This window comes from Anguilla anguilla, chromosome 1, assembly GCF_013347855.1.
Source record: "Anguilla anguilla isolate fAngAng1 chromosome 1, fAngAng1.pri, whole genome shotgun sequence".
NCBI lineage: Eukaryota > Metazoa > Chordata > Actinopteri > Anguilliformes > Anguillidae > Anguilla > Anguilla anguilla.
Genome location: NC_049201.1, coordinates 27,914,210 through 27,933,212, shown reverse-complemented (window position 1 = coordinate 27,933,212; position 19,003 = coordinate 27,914,210). Strand labels below are relative to the sequence as shown.

Genomic DNA, 19,003 nt, shown 5'->3' with positions numbered 1-19,003 from the left:
TCCAAATTTAGAATGCGCTTTCATATTTGTAGGCCAATGTTATCGCCATGTTCTCCATAAATGAATAATGGATTGGGCAAGCATGTTCTGCTGGTTCTTTGCCCTCCGCAGTACATTAGCTCCGCAGGTTGAAGCACAGCACTTGGTTCATTGAGACTGCAGGTGCTGTGGTGACCGATGATCTCTTGCTGGCTTGAGGAAACAATGAAACCTTGCCAAGTGAAACTCTCCTTCCTTGGGTGATGCTATAGCCAATTTTCTGTTGCCCTGCAGGGCTGCTGGTCACATTCAGAGGCATGTCACTGTTAAATTAATCAGTTGTACACCTGGTCATTAGGTGAAACAGTTCAGGTTAGGTGCTGTACTCCTACGACCCCATTCGTTTATTAACAACCACATCACGCCTTCTCAAAAGCTTTGCTTGAGGCGCCTTTATATTCCTAGTAAAGACAGATTTCAGCCCTCTCTTAATAAAGCATTTTAATGCATGTCAAGTAAAAGGCAATGACTTAAGTTTTATTATGTACATTATTTACACATTTCACTCCCCGAATCTGTGATGCTTCAGAACAATTCTGGAATGTGTTTTTAGAGTATTTGTCATCAGGGTTTAAGCTGTGAGGCCTTTTGACCGTATTTCACCGATGTTCCTTGATTGCTTGGACAATAGATCAATACATGACCACATGACACGAGTAACATGTCAGAACTACTTTGCTCAAATTAAATTTTCTTAGTGCATAATTACATTGTTGGAGCAAGGCATTTATAAATTATACTGACAACAACAGCACTTAATTATTTATAGTCATTCATTAGTCATTGGCAAATAAAAGATTGATTAATAAAATAACAGCCCTGTCTGAAACATAATTGTATTGCTCAGCAGTCATATGACATCTGTAAGCATGAAGCAGGAGGACCAGGGGACCAGTTGAACCGCCCATTTTCGACCCTCCTTTTAAAAAAAAATATCTCTCAGTTTAGTGCTGATAATTCCTTGCTATTCTATATAATACCAGAATAGATGGGTATTATATAGATAATGCACACAGACAAAAAAAAGTACAATATCAGATCCTACTGGGGAGACAGAGAGCCATGAGAAAAGTGCTCTATCAATAGTAGCATTAGCTAGTTGTATCATAATTTTGTGTATTATGTTCATTGTTCATAGTTTCTGGAGGGAGGCTATTGCTAGTCAGCTTACAAGATATTGAACTTCTATCTCACAAAACCAGTGGAAAGTGTTTTCTTGCTAGCTAATATTAACCTGGTCCATTTACTGTTACATGCAACTACATGCACTTGATAGTTACTCGTGAGATTGCTTTGTTGCTGCATAGACCTATTGATCAGAACCATATATCATCAGTCTCTTCTTCTTATAGGGCATAAAACACTTCTTCTCACTGCTGACTTTCAAATTGTAATGTGATGGGAACGGCTTAATTTAGTCTATAATTTGTCTCTCCACTCAATCCTTGTATTATAATAAAACAATTACAGGATACAATTTAATGTACGCTAATAATGTGAATTGGTCCGACATTTTTAATTTTCAATTTTCCAATATGTAATTAGATAATGAATGTAAATTCCATATACAGTAAACTCCCACATAACCTCCCCCTGCTTAAGTGACCTGCCAGATTATCCAACTGCCTCATTTAAATGTTAATATCAATTTCTAATAGAGATTGACAGCCTGGTGAAGCTCCGACTCTTACATTAACAGGTAATGTGTAATACATTTACAGACTACTGGACCTCTCTTGTTGTATGCAATTAATTTTTAGATATCGTCAAACAAGGATTAATTAATTTTTTTCATTTTAGTTTCTGATTTTTGGACAGTGCACTAATTTACGTCATACACAGGCTAATTCTGAAACATAATTCTGATAAGTTGGCCACAAAAAGTTTCTATAGTTTTTATGCCTCCACGACAGCACAGCCATGGCCGGAGGCATTTTGTTTTTCGGGTTGTCCGTCCGTCCTTCCTTCCGTTCGTCCATCCTGATTCTCGTGAACACGATATCTCAGGAACGCCTTGAGGGAATTTCTTCAAATTTGGCACAAACATCCACTTGGACTCATGGATCAACTGATTAGATTTTGGTGGTCAAAGGTCAAGGTCACTGTGAGCTCACATCCGTCCCATTCTCATGAACGCGATATCTCAGGAACGCCTTCAGGGAATTTCTTCAAATTTGGCACACACATCTACTTGGACTGAAGGATGAACTGACTAGATTTTGGTGGTCAAAGGTCACGGTCACTGTGACCTCACAAAACACGTGTTTGGCCATAACTCAAGAATTAATACGCTAATTATGACAAAGTTTCACACAAATGTCTCATAGGACAAAATGATGAAGTGATGACATTTTATATCCAAACTAGCTGCTGGTTGGTGGAGGCATACAACCACGAGGTGGTATTTCTAGTTTGTATTGGTTTTATTTTCTTATTGAGAAATAACTGTAACCAGGGGAATTAAATATCATCTAATTTTTGTATATACATATTGTAAATTGCATCAGTTGGCATGGTTATGTCATCCCTTAGGTGTATATGATGACACCTTCAAACCAGTAGGAGTGTAACTGTAAATACTTTTGAAAAACTGTACATCATGCGATGGACAAGCATCAGTAGGCCTGCATATGTATTTCAATATGGTAACATCTAAGAGTGCTTTTCTTTAATTTATGGATGGTCTTAGTTAACTTTTAACAGAAAATATATATGTGGGCTGATTCAGGTTCAGCTGATTCTGTGCATTATTATAACCGTTACTTCTCAGTCTGTACAACTCTGTTAGCTAGCTGGTTTCCTCGGCTGGTGCATGGTGATGGGTGATCGTCCAGTTTTTATGTGTGTAGGACTGGAATTCAGGAGGCTAAAACAGAGTGTGGCTGGTCTGGCCGATGCAGCTGGCACATCATTGGGGTTTGGGGATGGAAATAAATTCTGTTTTGTGGTCTGATAGGTTGTAACACTGCTAGGTTAATGTAAAACTTAGCTAGCTACTTCAATTTTAGGTATTATAACACCGCCCTATGGTGTAAGCTGGACCTCAAGCTAGTCCACAGTATTTTGTGAGTGCGTGGGAGCAACAGAGACACACAGATCTATCCTATCCTTGTTTTGCACCCCTATTTCTGATATGATTCTGGAGTGCTTGTCTGAAACAAGGGACAAATATGGTCACTTGAATATTACTTCCGGCTGTCGGCTGAGCAGTATTGACCCTGGGTTCAAAAGGCCAAACTACAAAAAACACAACACAAAAAATATGCCCAAGTTAAAAATGATTATTCAGTTTCATCTCTTGCTCCATGTTGGCTTTCAAAAGAAAGAGTTGGGTGCTGCGTTTAATTATTTAGATTTCTGTGAAGCAGAATTTTTTTTTTTTTATTTAACATTCTGGCCATTCAGTGATTTTGCTGTGGCACAACAAGTGAAACTTTCTCTGAAATGCAGTCTCTTCCTGAGGATATCTGTAAATATTATGAAGGAAAGAAGTGGAACTAACGACTAATTTGCAAACACACCAGCCTTAATGATAAAGAAAAAGTGCTTTGGGGAGCTTGCCAAACTGTTGTGTCTGTGTCCAAATAATAGAATGCTTCAGAAGGAATACAGCCTTGTTGCAATAAGGACTGTGAGTCTATTTTTTATTGTCTTTCTGTAAAAAAAAAGGCATAACAAGAGCAGCTATCTCAAGCGCTCAAAATGAAACAAATCGACACAACCACTGAATTGCCACGCTCTCTTTCCTTGTAATAACCTTTGCAGTTGTTTGCGTGTCCCCCAGATGCATCCTCCATCCTTGTTTGTGCAGATTCACCTTGCGAGTGCAGCGTTTCAGCACAGATTAAAGCAGACTGCGCGTTAATGTGACGTGCGGCGCTCTTTCCAAGATGGCCAGTGCTCCTGCCACACACGCTGTGTTTAATCTGCCACGCCGCTCACTCACAGGGGCGTGTGGCATTCCCGGTGCGGGAACATCCCGGGGGGGGGGGGGGGGGGGGAGGGGAGGGGGGGGAGGGGGGGGACGACGACGTGACTTTTCATTTCTCGCTGGCCAAATAAATGGGACCACAGTCAATAGCTGACCTTAATGGCAGTCCACTTTAATGTGTGCTTTGAACGCCCGGCCTGGATGCAGACCCTGGAATTTACCAATTTCTCCCCCGCTCCTGAACACAGCTGTGGACTCAAGGTCTCCTTCCCTGGTGCCGTAAAAGGGAATAATATTTCTTCGGCCGCGCTTTAGGTGCAAAGGGATTCTCATAACTCTGCCACCCGAAACAATTTTGCCAAGCTGTCAGGTTAAAAAAAAAGCTGTCAGTTCCTAGAACACAGAAAATTCAGTCAGATGTTCAAAGCGCTTGATATCTGCTTGCGAGATACTAGGACCTGGTATTATACAAATTACGCACAATGTTATACAGGGATGGATAACATCTGAAATGAAGTATGGCTTGAAATGAAGATGAAGGAAAAACCATGCAAGCTAAAAAGAAATGCTGTTCAGCAATAAAGCAGGCAGCAATAATGTCAGTTAATCCATTGCTTGACTCAGAAAAAAAAATGTTTTTTTTTGTGCTGCAAAACTATTTTGAACTGCTGAAACGGTGAGAAAGGCATAATCGAAGAATTGGCAGCATCCCTGTCACTGACTTCTCAGTGCTGTGTCACTGGCAGTGAGCATAAGAATGTGTTTTATGACTCTTTTCCTACCCTGGTGAATGAAAATACATTTTAACAGTCTTTACAGAATTTAAAGGCTTATGGTCAGTTTATGTCTGGGGCTCCAAAACTTTCACCTCAAGGCTCCCTAAAATTATTGCCCTCTGGCTGAGGACCCCACCTCAATAAATAAATAAATAAATAACTAAAAGTTAAAATGTGCTCACTTTATCAAACTCCACTACAGGCTGCAGTGCAGTGTCTATTACTTGGATGCATGTCTACATTATAATGTCTGTATCTCATGAATCTATGAAAAAAATCATTTTAGCTGTCCGGTGAGCATTTTTGTGATGAAGTCGGCAAAATGCCATCTTGCCGTTTAAGTGAAAATCTGACTACCGTTGGTTGAAAACGTAAAAAAGTTTTCTAGCTGACTAGGACATTATTATGATTTTTATCATGTGCATCTTGTTAAACAAAAGTTCCCAGGTATTCCTTTTCACATAGACTTCAATGTGGCACATACCATGGCAGAATGCATTCATTGTAAAATTCAAGTACTATAATGAAATGAAGAAGCTGCATAGATGGTGTTCATTTGGAGATGGTCTAGATGCTAGTTGGTTGACTCATTGTATTTGACTCGGACTGTTTGGCAAGGTTCAATGCACTGCACATGTAGCTCTTTTAAAACCCACCAAACTGAGAACTTGAATATTAAGAGGAGATGGGGAGGAGAGATGCAGAAGTTAGCACAAGCCAAGAGATCGGTTGTTCCGTTTTTGGCTGCCATTCATTGGTAACGGGGAGAAGCAGAGAGCTTAAATTACAAACGTCATATCAGTGACATTCAGAATCTCTGGGTTAAGTTCAAGCTGGATTGCGATCTGTTGAGCGGTACATTCGGGGCAAACGGATGGTGATCTTTCAGCGAGCATCCCTCGGTAGCCTTTAAAACCCTGCAGCTGACAGCCTAAACTCGCTCTCATCCCCCGCACCTGTTTCACAAGCGCGCCCCACCTTCCCGGTCTCCCGTCGGATCTGAGCAAATACCTTTTAATTAAAGCACGAAGAACATGTGACCACCATCTGGTCCTGCCTCCTTCGAGGGTTTGCCGTGGAAAACGGAGGGATGATCATCGCTCCTGCGAGGCATGGAGGTGGTATTTGGAGTTTCCAGCATGGCAGGCAGAGGCACGTCTGGTTCTGGGCAACTTCACTTTTTTTCCTTTCGGTGGGTCCCAATTGGCTCCTCATTTTTAGGAATATTTATCAGCATTTTGTTCTGGTTTTAACTTTAGGACGATTTAACTGATGGACCCTTAAGCAATTGGTGTCCATCCAGCTAGTATTTAGTTGAAAATATTTTTAACCCCAATTATTTTATTTTTTTTGTCTAAACCTGCCAAAAAACTTCTATGGGCGAACTTAACGCTCATTGTATGGATGGTCAAAATTCAGTACCAGACTTAAGATTCAATACCTGGAGCACTTCCGCACTGGAAGCCACCAAGCTGCTCCACACTCTAATCTTTTAATAAGTTCTGTATATGTGCTGTGTGTGAGTTTGTTTTGCGGCCTGTGACATTCTGACGCTAGTTTTATGCAGCATGGTGTAACCATTTCTCAGTGAAGCTGTGATGACTGATGCTGGCTGCTCTTTAACCACTGACTTACCTGCAGAAGCACAGGTCCAGATTTGCACTCAACCCAGGGAAAGCGTTTAGTAGGACATACCCAGCGCACCCCGAGTGGATATACATCAGGTGCTATTTAACCAAAGCATGATAAAACACTGTGGCCATTATTATCAAAGTGGCTCTAATAAAAAGACTAAAGCAGTCTGCCAAGCGAGGATGATGGTCTCAAATAATTAATGCCCTTGAGAGAAAAGGTGGGTAGCTCAGGACAAAAAAGAATAAAAAAAGACATTCCATTTAGATTTCATTGAGTTGTCATGTACTAAAAGTAATATACTTTTTTCAATCAGTGTTTTATTTAATCAGAATCCAAATATTCACTTCTGAATTAGTCTAATCGCTCTAAAATTGTACTCACATTTTCACATTTTATTTTTAACTCATTTCGTATTTTTATAAAACACTTACAGTTGGTTTTAGAATTATTGTCAGGGTCATGAAAACCTGGTTGTTCTTTTTGTTTTGACCAATTTTGTGAAACTTGTTTAATATGTTTTTACTGGGTTTTTTTTACCGGTATGTATGCAATGCAGATGCATTATTAGATTTTACTGTAGTTATTTTAGAAAATGTTTATTGGAAAATGAACTACATATGGACAGCTTATTTTGTTCTTTACACTGCTGTATTTTGGCAGCTCTTTCTGAGCCTGGCCCTTGGTTATTGCTGTGCTTGCAGCTGTGTTATATTAGAGTGACTATTTTATAAAACATCTTTAAAGACGATTGTGGAAACCTAGGTTTTGTGGCTAGGGCAGTGCAGTGAATGTCTCACGGTTGACTTATACAGAGCACAACCAACTGCATGGGGTTGAGGGGGTCTTTTCCCTGGTTTTGAGTGTGTGGTAGGCTTGTGTTCCATGCAGGACTAAAAATAGCACCCCTGCTCTTGCATGGGATTGAGGGGGTCTTTGCTCTGGATTTGAATATGACGTAAGCTTGTGTCCATTGCAAGACTGGGGTGCTTTTTCAGTTAAGTGCTTTGCAGTTTGAGCCATTCCAGAGTTCACTCAAAGTATGTGTACGCAAAGCACTTTTACATACAACCTTGAATGAAAAAAGCACAGTGGGAAACATAGTTGTGGTTTGTACAAATACAATGTCGCTTAACCTAATAAGACCATCCTTGATCAAATGTACATAGCCAGTTTAAGGGCATATGCAAGTCAAATCATCTGGATTTATCTGGCACCGTATTGGAATAAAGTCTGATTTGCTGTATCAGGAGTTAAATGTTCCTGCCAATGAACATGAGTTTTCATCAAATGATGGTTGTGAATCCATGGTTGTGATCCATTGATTGAGAGAGCTTTTAAAATGCATACCTTAAAGTGCCTTTTCAATGGAACTTCCTGGCTTTGGTTGGTTTCAAGCATTCTAAGTTTAGTTAAAGTTTCTCCATAGCACAGGAAAATTTCAATCCATAGGAAAATAGACTGTTTCAAGATTCAAGATGACTTTCTACCATCCATGTAATCTATTGAAAGAATTAAGGAGTTAATGAATTGATTTTGTTTCTTTAGTTTCATTTGATTGTGTAAAATTGGAAGGACAAGGTCAACTCTGCTTGAGTTCATTGCAAATATTCATTACCAATATTTTAAGCCTACCATGCCTTAAAGACACAGAGGTTTGTATTCGGATTTCATTGCTCTGTTTTATAAAAGGTTTCATTTACTTCCAGCAAGGTATTTGATCTGTACCTGGACCCATGCAAGTGAAGCGCTGATTCTCTGTAAATTTTGTCTATCAGTGTTTTATTTATGCTATGTGTTAATAATAAAACATGGAAACTAAAGTAAACTGACTTATGAAGAATCCGTTGATAGCTGGTCATTGACTTAAGGCATGAAATTATGCTTGTGGCACCAGAAGCCAGAAGGAACTCTAGTCAGTGTGGAATTTGTGGTGCAATGTGCCTTTTGGCTGATGTCATACTCAGGAAGCAGAGGTACTCTAACTGTTTTAACCAGGCCTAAGCTATAGTACATGTAGTGTATGATTTTAAAAAAATCATCATTCAACATATCAGAATGCCATATACCTTAATTAAAGTTATTAAATAATTGTGCGCATTTCTGTAACCCAATAACATGTGAATGGTTCATTTTACTCTTAATAGGTCTAATAGCTTTTACTTTGAACAGCATAAGTATATGACTTACCAATGTTTTCCTTCTCTCCTATTCATTATATATTCATATTTTCAGTTGAATATTCATATATTCATACATAAGACTATTTTATGCATAGGATATTCCCTAAATATTAAAGGTAACTCCAGGTCAGGACAGGACTACATTATTTAATAGTTTTATATTGCAATACTCAAGTGCAATGCTATTCCTCTTTTCACTATTATTTTCAAACTTCTTTCTTATATATTTTTTTTTCTTTTTTGTATTAAACAGTGAGTACTGTGAAGATAGAGACAATCAGATTCTTTATGAATGGCCAGTTCATATTCTCTTTAAAATGGCTCTCTACTATTAACACAGGAGGTCATATAGCATAGGGTTAGGCTTAGATACATGTACCCATTCTAAATATTCATAGCAAATCTCCTGACATTTGCTTTCTAGCTTTCTAACCTCCATGTCAGCCAGCCTGAATGATATCAGCTGTGCCAAGTAACCACATTATAGCACAGAGAAGACATGGAGTTAAACACAAACAAATTAATGAGAATCTAATATGCTGGCGATGGGTGAAAAGCTTTGACTAAGCAGCCTTTGTCCTGAGTTAATTATAGTTGCATACAATGTGACATGTTTGTGTCTGCCGAAATCAATTGTTAACATTCCAGTGGTTCCTCATTGGCATGTTCACTGGGTCCAATGGCTTTGTTTGTAAGCTTTGTGAGCTTAATTTACTAGTGAAGTGGCTGGAGCATTTATTATGTTGTTGTCTTTTCCATTCTGCTGCCTGTTACTGTCTGCTTCACTTGATGTTAGTTGCCAACTGTGTAAGATATATACATATATATATATATATATATATAACACACACACACACACACACACACACAATAAGCTACATAACGTTTGGGACATATTAATGTTATGTAAATGAAAATGAAATGTGACCCATGGACATCACCAATGTCTTCTCTGGTGATGCTCTGCCAGGCTTGTACTGCAGCCATCTTCAGCTCCTGCTTGTTTCGAGGGCTAATTGCCTTTTTTCTCTTCAGCATATGAAACGCATGTTCCGTTGGATTCAGACTGGGTGACTTGGCAAATCGAAAATTTTCCCGTTTTTGTCTTTGAAAAATTCCTTTGTTGCTTTAGTGGTGTGTTTGTGATCATTGTCTTCCTGTAGGATGAAGCACCGTCCAATGAGTTTGGAGGCACTTGCTTGAACTTCAGCCGATAAGGTGCTTCTGTACACTTCAGAATCCATTCTGCACTCTTCTACCAGCAGTTACATTATTAATGGAGACAAATGAGCCAGTACCTATGGCAGCCATATATTCCCAAACCATAGCACCCCAACCACCATGTTTTACAGTTGAGGGGGGTGCTATGGAACTTGGGCGGTTCCTTTTGACCTCCACACTTTTATATTGTCATCATTCTGAAGTTCTCTTGGTATCATCTGTCCACAAGACCTTTTTTCCAGAACTCTGCAAGCTCTTTTTGGAACTTTGGTTTTGCATCTAGCAGTGTAGCCTCTGTAGTTCTGTTCATGAAGTATTCTTCAGACAGCAGTCACTGGCACATCCATGTCTGCCTTAAGTATAGTTTTTTTTTCTGATCTGTTGTACAGGTGTTTGGGATTTTTTCTTCATTATGGTTGGAATTATTCTGTCATCAACTGTAGAGGTCTTCCATGGCCTACCAGGCCCTTTGCGATTACTGAGCTTGCCAGTGCTGTATTTCTTCTTAATAATGTTCCCAATGGTTGATTTTGATTTGCCTAAGGTTTTACATATGTCTCTGACTGTGTTTTTCTTATATGTCAGCCTCATAATGACTTCATTGGCTTTCATTTGTACAACTCTGGTCCTCTTGTTGACAAGTGCCAATATCAGGCTCCAACTGCCTAGAATCAAGACTGGGTACCAAAAGCTCTCTCATACCTAAATCAGAAACACATGTGAAGCCATTTGTCCCAAACAGTATGGTGCCCTGAAATTGGGGGTCTATGTATAAAAAGTGCTGTAATTTTTTTGAAACCAAAATGTATAAAAATACCTTTTAATAAAAGCTGAGGAATATGCACTTTAACCACATGTGAATTGTTTGATTAAAAATCTAAAATTGTGGAGTACAGAGCCAAATAAAAAAAAAATGTTTTTTACCAAACAATATTGAGCTCACTGTTCACACACACATTCATTCATATATATATATATATATACACTTCATAGTGAAGATGGAAGTTGACAACTTACAGTAATACACTGAATAATCACCATGCCAATTATTGAATTATGCTCATTATCTAAGTTATGTAATTAAGGGCAGTGTCTGTTCAATGGGTTGCTGAATGATGTGGTTGTTAGGTGGCTGAGCAGTTTTCCATTATGTAAATGTGTTATGTCTTTCAGCCGTGGCAGTTGTGCTAAATTCATACTTCATTAGTAATCTGGCTACATTTGTAAGGAACTCTCTTCTGAGTAGTGACACCAGACAGCATGTTCCCGTTGGATGTTTTACATTTTTTTTAACTGTCTTCTCTGAGTCATCTCTCAGCCACACTCAGCTGGGTGAGGAATAGTGCAGCTGAAGCACAACATCCAGTGTCCATTTTTTTCCAATCTGCTCGTCCATGATCCAGTGTCTATTTTCCACACAGGACACATGGTAGTACAGGAGATCTACTGCCAACAGGGGGAGAGGGGCATCATTAATGACAACGTGTAGTGCTCGTAGGATATACAAGGCATTACAACTGCCTCAGCAAAATGCCCTGCCCTGTAAATTAATAAAAAATAGAAGAGGCATGCATTGGACCTTGCGTCTTCCCTTAGTGTCCGAGAACATTTGTTATGAGGTGGTATTGACTCTGTGCGTAATGTTTGGTTGAACGGAATTCACCGTCCACTTGAAGCTGCGACCGCCAGGGATGTGCTGCCAAGCGCTCTCCAGAGCGAACGCGCGAACCGCGGCGACCGCGGCCGATCAGCCCGAGAGCATCGCAGGGCCCGGGGGACACGGCGCGTCATTTCATTATTGTTTCTTTTTCTAAAGGAAATTGTGTTTTCCTTTGTTTCATTTTTCTTTTTGTCAGCGCTCAAGCTTTTTTTTTTTCCCCTCCTCGCTCTTTATTTTTTCTGGGCCCGAAACGTTGTAATCGTGCGTGCGCTGAGTAGATCCAGCTGCGTCGTTGTCTTTCTTCTCTGGTGATTGCTTTACCGCGGCGAACCGTGTCCACGTCGTTGCAGATGTGGTGCGACTCGCCCACTCGAGTGATTTCATTTGCACTAGGCAGAGCCGATATCGTGTGCCGGGCTAACGGAAACAGGTTGTGCTGCATGCATCAGCGTTCTGTTTGCGGAACATGATCCAAGAGACACAAACCCTTGTTCCATGCATTTGCTGCGGTGATGTAAAACACATTTGGTCTCCCCAAAATGTTTGTGAAAAAAAATTCTCATTCTGACATATGGCTGCTGAAGCCAGTGAAGCAGTGCTCTCTGCTACACCTGGTAAAATCTACCCACACTTTATGCAGTGGACATTTCTCCTTTCTACTGACATTGTTACAAGTCAGACATTCTCAGAACTATAAAAGGTCAGTCGTTCTCAAAACTCTATAAACAGCCTCCGTCTCATAGGCTACTCCTGCCTGTCGTGCTTAAATCTGAGTCATGATTAAGTTCAAGTGTTCTTAACGAACTTGCATTCCACTAATGGTTTCCCAAGTACAGAAATCGCCAAAATGAACTTGCCAGACTGTCAACACTTACAGTGTTAATAAGGCAAAGCAGGAGAAAAGTTAACAAAAAGTTCCTCTTCTATTTACATTCTCTTTCAAAACTCCTTCAGCTCTTTCCTTTGAATGTGTCACCTTCTCAAACTTCCTCTCAGACTCTCAATTAAAATCGTCAAATGATGTTACCAGTTTGCTATGAGTTGACTTGCTTTTAAAATAAAACTTGAGTTTAATATAAAAACACCGACAGCGTTATCAGGAAGGGTGAATATTATTATTATTATTATTATTATTGGGGCATAAAAAACCCTGTGTGAAATTACTCAAAACATTAACATACATAGATAAAGTATTTTCCTCCGCCAACACAGTTGTGGCTTGTTGGCAGTAGGACACACTGAATTACCATTCGTACAGCGTAACATATCATATGCCTCTTTTGAGACACAATTAACAGCCTGTTGGTCCTTTTTCATAATTATGGTCACAGGGACAGACAAAACTGAGACCCTGCAGCTGGGGTAATTACACAACAGTGCTGACCGATGATTTCTGCCTCCGTTACACAACGGAGCACCATTTGGAGAGTTAGACTGAGCTCCCGGCACGGTTGCAGCCACAGGTTGGAATGAATGTCGCTGTCAGTTTGCAGTACAAGTTCAGTTATGCAAAGCATGCGATCTACATTGGCCACACTGGTGTTTGATAAACATTGATGAACCAGAGAGAACCTTGAAGCTAGGAACCCACTCCAGGAATGTCTGGATTCAATCAACATTTTTGTTCAGTTGAGTTAACACTCCAAGCTGCCTGTGCACAAAATTAAAGTAATGCTTAAAAGAATTTGTTCTTAAGTCAGAGATAAGGACAATCGCTGACTGAATCCAAGACTTGAAGGGCAGGGAGAAGCGGAGTGGGAAAGCCAGTCTGGCACAATGTTGCGGCAAATGGTCTTATACCCAGAAGTGTGCTGGTTCATTTCCCAGCTGAGGGCATGAATTAAACCTGCAACCCCTCCGGCTACCGTCTCCTTAACCACCTCGACACCCCGCCGCCCTACATGCAGATGACCTACGCCGCGCCGACCCCCGGGGTTTCTCCCTGGCATCGATCAAACTTCCGTCACGTCGACTCCCGGCATCGATCAGAGCGTCGGGGGGGCCGTCCGTCACCCGTGGTTTTATTTTCCGAACCACTGAGTCCTCGGAAACCAGCGGCAGAAAAGAAAGCGAATTTCTTTTCCTTCCAGTCCTTTGCTTTTCCTTTCCGCGCCTCGTCTCTGGAGGTGATCGTCGTGGAAGAACGTTCCGGCCCACCGGAGTCGGGAAACCCCGAGCGATGATGAAGGAGCTCAGGGCAAAGAAACTTTTACACTTCCCGGAGTTCTCTGCCTTAATGTTTTTGTGTTTTTCTTTTCTTGTTAGTTCACAAGTTCCCATACAGCCCATGTTACTGGAGAACAAGCAATGTTTGCAGCTGTTGCTCCAAACCCCAAACTACACACTTTGATTGATTTTTATGCTTTTATTTCAACCTTTGTTACTGTTTCTAACTCCATCGAGCTTTCACCACAAGAAGCTTTCTACTGGAAACAATGCATAAGCCGTAAGGCATATTTCAACCTGTATTTTAATATAAGCAATCAAATTAAACTAAAAAAATATGAATAGATTTTACCTTCATTAGACAACTTTATGGTGCATCAAGGTCACTGTGGCAAACACGCCTGCCACAGGCCACCGAAGTGGCTTTTCTTGGGGCCCTCCAGCACAGAGACACAGGGAGATGATGTTAAAACAGTCCACATTTATTCACAAGGGTTTGGCAAGATGGTAACGCCAAATGAGCAGATGTAAAAACCCTGTCATGACAGAGAGCTCCCTGGTGTGGTTGGGGATGGCAGATTTAACCTGTGCGCAGTGATTACCTCACTACGCACAGGTGCAGCCACTCCTGTTCCTGGGTCCAATTAGCCTGGCCAATTATCTAATTCTTAACCAATTATCCAATTGGCCAGGTCTAATTAGCTTGACCCAGGGCAGGTGTGGCTGCTTAAACCAGCCATCCCCACACCACAGTCACTTTATATTATTATTACCGTTGTTGTTTCTCTTATTCCTGGTTAGTTCTCTATGTCTAGTGTCAGTCTTATGTTGCTCACGAATGGTCACAGTGTTGAAATTAAGGTGTGACTGTTTGCAGAGTGTGATCAGCTTGCCTTTTCCTAAGTAAGGCTGTGGTTTAGGAATTGACTGCCACCACACCCTGAGTCCCTCTTCAAGTGCCCCTCATACACCATTTCATAATTTTTTCATTTGACAAATGTATGATGTACCTAATGCTTGGTAAGTCAGTGCATGCTATTCTTTGAAGAGAAAGCTTGATGGAGTCAATTGTAGTTACCAACAGTTGTTATGCAAAAGAGCAATCTGATTGGTGGCCTACTAGCCAATCAAAAGGCTAAGAAAGGGTCAATTAAGGCAGGTGAACATGCACTGGGGGTGCTCAGTGTTTCATTTTTCTAACTTTTTCATTCATTCCTGACTTTCCAGACTCTTAATAATCGATCAAATGGTACAGTGTAGTTCAAATGGCACCAAATCAGTACCATCTCTGGCACCCCAGTGCCAGGGATGCCTACCCCTTTTATTAATGTGCCCATGTTGTGGATTTGTGTTAATGAGGCTATATCTGTAATTTCAGTCAAAGAAGGTCTCTTCGGTTTTTTCGTGTCTCGTGTAAAGGTGCTACATTATAAGTGGAGTTGAAATAGGTTCCCTGATATTGGAAATGAGCTCTCTGGGGCCGTAATGAGCGATTACAGTGCCGGTTGCCGTAAGATACCGGTCTCTGCGTCCGCCGCAGCTCGAGCATAGAAGCAGACAAATGAGCCTGTGTAATTAACTGTCACACTGCTGCTGCTTCTGCAGCGGCGGCACCGCTAACCAGCCGAGTGAACAAAGGTGCAGGAGCGCGCGTCTGTAATGCGTTCAGATACAGGCTTCAACCGGATTCAGGTCTGCGGGGGACGCCGTTCAGGTTGGCTTTTTTCGAATGCGTTACGAAGCAGACACTTTGAAGTCGGGCCCAAACAACACAGATCCCTTCTGTAAGTCCTTCAGGTGTGTTGAGCTTTTTTCTGCTTCTCTAAAAGTGTCTGGTATCCCTTCTGATAAATGTAGAGAGGCTGCCTAAGCCTCAGCTGATGTGTGGCGTTTTTGGTATGAACAGGCTGCAGGGCATCACTCAAGTGAGTGGCTACATATGGGTTGTGGTTGAAGTGAGCTTTCCCCTTTCACTGTAAAGTGCTTCAAGATTGTGACAAGCTATTGCTGTACATTACTATTATTATAATGTGTCAATTGCGGCGTGCTTTGCTGGAGTTTAAACTTCAGGTTTAAACCCCTGGACCGCAGAATTGCATTACAACTGGAACAGCTATCCCAAGCTGTGAAATAAGGATTAGCTGTTCCAGTTGTAATGCCGTTCTTTGGTCTTGAGGTTTAAACTCCAGTTGAGCACACTACAATTGATCCCATACAGTATAATGCATTATAGAGACATTTACAAGATGTCTCTATAATGCAATGATAATGCAGTATAAGCATAGTTATACAAAAAGGTAAAAAGTAATTTAACTGGTTAGTTATTTTATGTCAATGTCAGGCTTGCAGGTTATTTGCCAAAAACATTAATCCACGAATAGGCCAGTACCAGTCTCTTTTATTCACTATATTCCTAGCAGAAGAAAATACTCGTTCCGGTCGCACCAAGGAAACAGGGATGAAATGGAAGTCCCGTGACAGTCACATAACCGCATAGCAAGGACCCGTATGGCCCCGCGACTTCCATTTTCAACACAGGAGGCGCTAAAACCCAAGACTTATTTTGGGTTTAACACATCTTGACCTGCAATAAACACTCTATGCATTTTTTTTCTCATTCAAATGTTAATTTTCATGCATGAATGTTGTTGTTTTTAAAAAAAAACAATATAAATAGTATTTGAATATCAAACCATTTTTGACAGCCCTTATTCAGGGCTCTAATATTGAAGAGGAAAGATAGATTGTGGATGCTGAAGACTGAACTGAGGACTTCATTACCGTCATCATTACAATTTTCAGCACGTTACACAGAGGCACTGGTGTCACGCCAGTGATTTATTACATCCTGTGTTGCTTAAGTGATGAAACATCTCCTGACATGAGTTTTGGCTTGAGCTGGTTGGCAGAAATCATCTGGCATGATTGGCAACTGGCTCCTTTGGCAGAGGCGAGAAATAATTCCACATCCTTCCAGTGCAGAGAAACACATTCTGAAGGTGCCTTTGTCAGTCATAAACTCAGTCCCTGCAGGTGAGAGAACACTGTCGGGCCAGCGGAATCTGTCTTTTCAGTACCGTAAAGGATGGAGGTTTTTTTTTTCTTTATTCACCCCCTATCAAGGCCTGCCCTAAGACCTGGTTTCAGGTGGCAGAATTCTCAGACCGCTTAGACGTGTTAAAAGATCACCTCGCCGTGCTTTTACTCGAACCCACACCTCTAAATGACTGACCGGCCCCCCTTGCCACTCGCTCGGCACAAGTGTCGGAAAAGCGAAGATGGAAATACCAGCCTCGCTGCGGATGTCCTTGTACATCTCTTAGTCGCTTCACAATATCTGTCTGCCCTTGAAACAGCTGCATTTGAGAAAACTAAAGTGTTTTTTAATACCCAGAATACTGTTGTATCGTGATTCACTTGATTCACATCCTTATCCACATATTTATGTCCAGATATATGTTTTTAATAATAACAATAATTAAGTAAGACATGCAACAAGAGAGAATGCTGGTAGATTGACCAAGCTTTTCCATGTTTCCTGTTATTTTAACTTATATCTACCCTTGTACTGTTTCAGAACTGCATATAGGAGGGCAGTCCACTGTAAGAGCTTTCTTTGATCTGTTGTTTATTGTGGTTTTCAATGCTTGTCCAGTAAAACCTCTCCTCTTTAATATTTCTTCTTTGAATGTAGCATTTTCCTTACAGATAAAGGCCCATCTATCTAACAATTGAATTGCGTAATTAAGTCATTTTACTAATAGGATCAGGTTGTGGTTCATGCGTTAGGGTTGATCTGCAACACCTCCACACCTGTGGTCAAACAAAAGTCAACCAGCATAACACATACATGACATACATGTTCAGAACATTCTAGAAAATTGGATCCTTTATCATTGTCAGAGTTTTTTTTTAAATTTTTTTTTCTTAGTTTCCTACCTCCAAGAATATCAGGATATCTGAAGGCCATATGTATGACTCAATACTGTCTGGCGACAGATTGTTCCTGCCTCTGGCTCCTGTGTGGTTTTCGGGTTAAAGGTTAAATGTGGTTGTTGTTCGAATGTACAAATTGTGTGCATTACTTAAAGGCCAAATTGGATGTCATTCAACATACTGTAAGAAATGTCAAAGGTATTTCCAGTGTACGTGTGCTGTACAGAGCAAGCATCACAGATGCATTCAGAGGCCAGTGTACACCAGCAGAATGCAAAAACATGTTACTGCACTGCAAAAAACAGACTTACCAATAAGGTAAACAGAGATTGTTTTCACAATTCATATACTAGAATAATGTAAATCAAAGTCTACCCTGAATATTGTTGCTTGGTCATGAAAAGTGAAATATACAAGAACATTTAAAGCACTATTGTATAAAAGTTAAAGGCCTTTAATACATCTGGGTAAAATTACAAAAACATACTTGACCTCCTTGTTGAGAGCCAGGCTGCCTTCATTAGTGTACAAATGTAAAACACCCCCTGGACCATGTTTATGCTATAGAGCAAATTAGTGAGACATCATGTAATTTGCTCTTGTGGCTATTATTTAAGGTGAAATTTGCTTTGATTTTCATGTCAGTATGACCTCATTTTCCAACAAGAATCATTTTGTTTTTCATTGTTGATGCTGTAGTGTTACAAACAAAATAAGTATACTTTCATCATTCCCTAAAAATTCCAGCTTTACTCTGAGAGTAATCTTCCTTTTTTGCTGAACAGTTTTAAGCTCCACCATGAAATGAAAACATTCAGCAGTGGAAATGTGTTATTTTTGTCAGTGGAGAGAAAAACATCAAAGTACGGGGCCGAGACTGGATCTGGTGATTGTACGGTCCAGAGCTCACGTGTGATTGGATGTCCTGCGTGGCCCTGATGTGTGCTTTGGTGGTCATCCCAGCATTGCATGTGATAGAACAATCCGCGGCCCTGGTTTGTGATTGGATGGTCCTGCCCAGTGCTGACCTGTGATTTGACCATCTGTCCCAGTGCTGAATGGCATCTTTGTTTGAACAGCTCCCTCACAGGTCAGCGAGTTGATCAAGGAGAGGGTGCAGCAGCGCAGTGTCCAGCTCTCCTGGCAGGAGCCAGAACACCCAAATGGCATCGTCACCGAATATGAGATCAAGTACTATGAGAAAGTGAGTGTGAGACACGTCAGGGAGTGTTACAGAGTTTGAGTATTAAAAGTGCATGTGTAACACCTTTGGTTTATCTGAGTTACATAGTCTAACTGTGTGTGTGTTACAGTATGTGTGTGCATGTGCTACTGATTCTGTGTTTTAGAGGACACGTATGTAATGGAGTACAAGTGCTATGGAGTTTTTACAAGCTGTGTGTGCGTTTGTGTGTGTGTGTGTGTGTGTGTTATAGAGCCTGTGCTTCGGGGACTGCAT

The 19,003-nt window shown here is 40.7% G+C and overlaps 1 protein-coding gene across 4 annotated transcripts in view; it reads left to right on the top strand.

Annotated features, from left to right (window-relative positions):
- The window catches only part of LOC118214216 (ephrin type-A receptor 7-like), an 84,141-nt gene that overhangs the window by 42,013 nt on the left and 23,125 nt on the right, over nucleotides 1-19,003 (top strand). For 3 of the 4 annotated variants that reach the window (XM_035393968.1, XM_035393947.1, XM_035393956.1), the window contains exon 6: nucleotides 18,624-18,748. The exons of the other annotated variant lie outside the window; for it this stretch is intronic. In XM_035393968.1, the coding sequence (XP_035249859.1) occupies nucleotides 18,624-18,748 (125 nt within the window). The remainder of the gene's footprint in view (nucleotides 1-18,623; nucleotides 18,749-19,003) is intronic. 4 annotated transcript variants of the gene reach the window in all.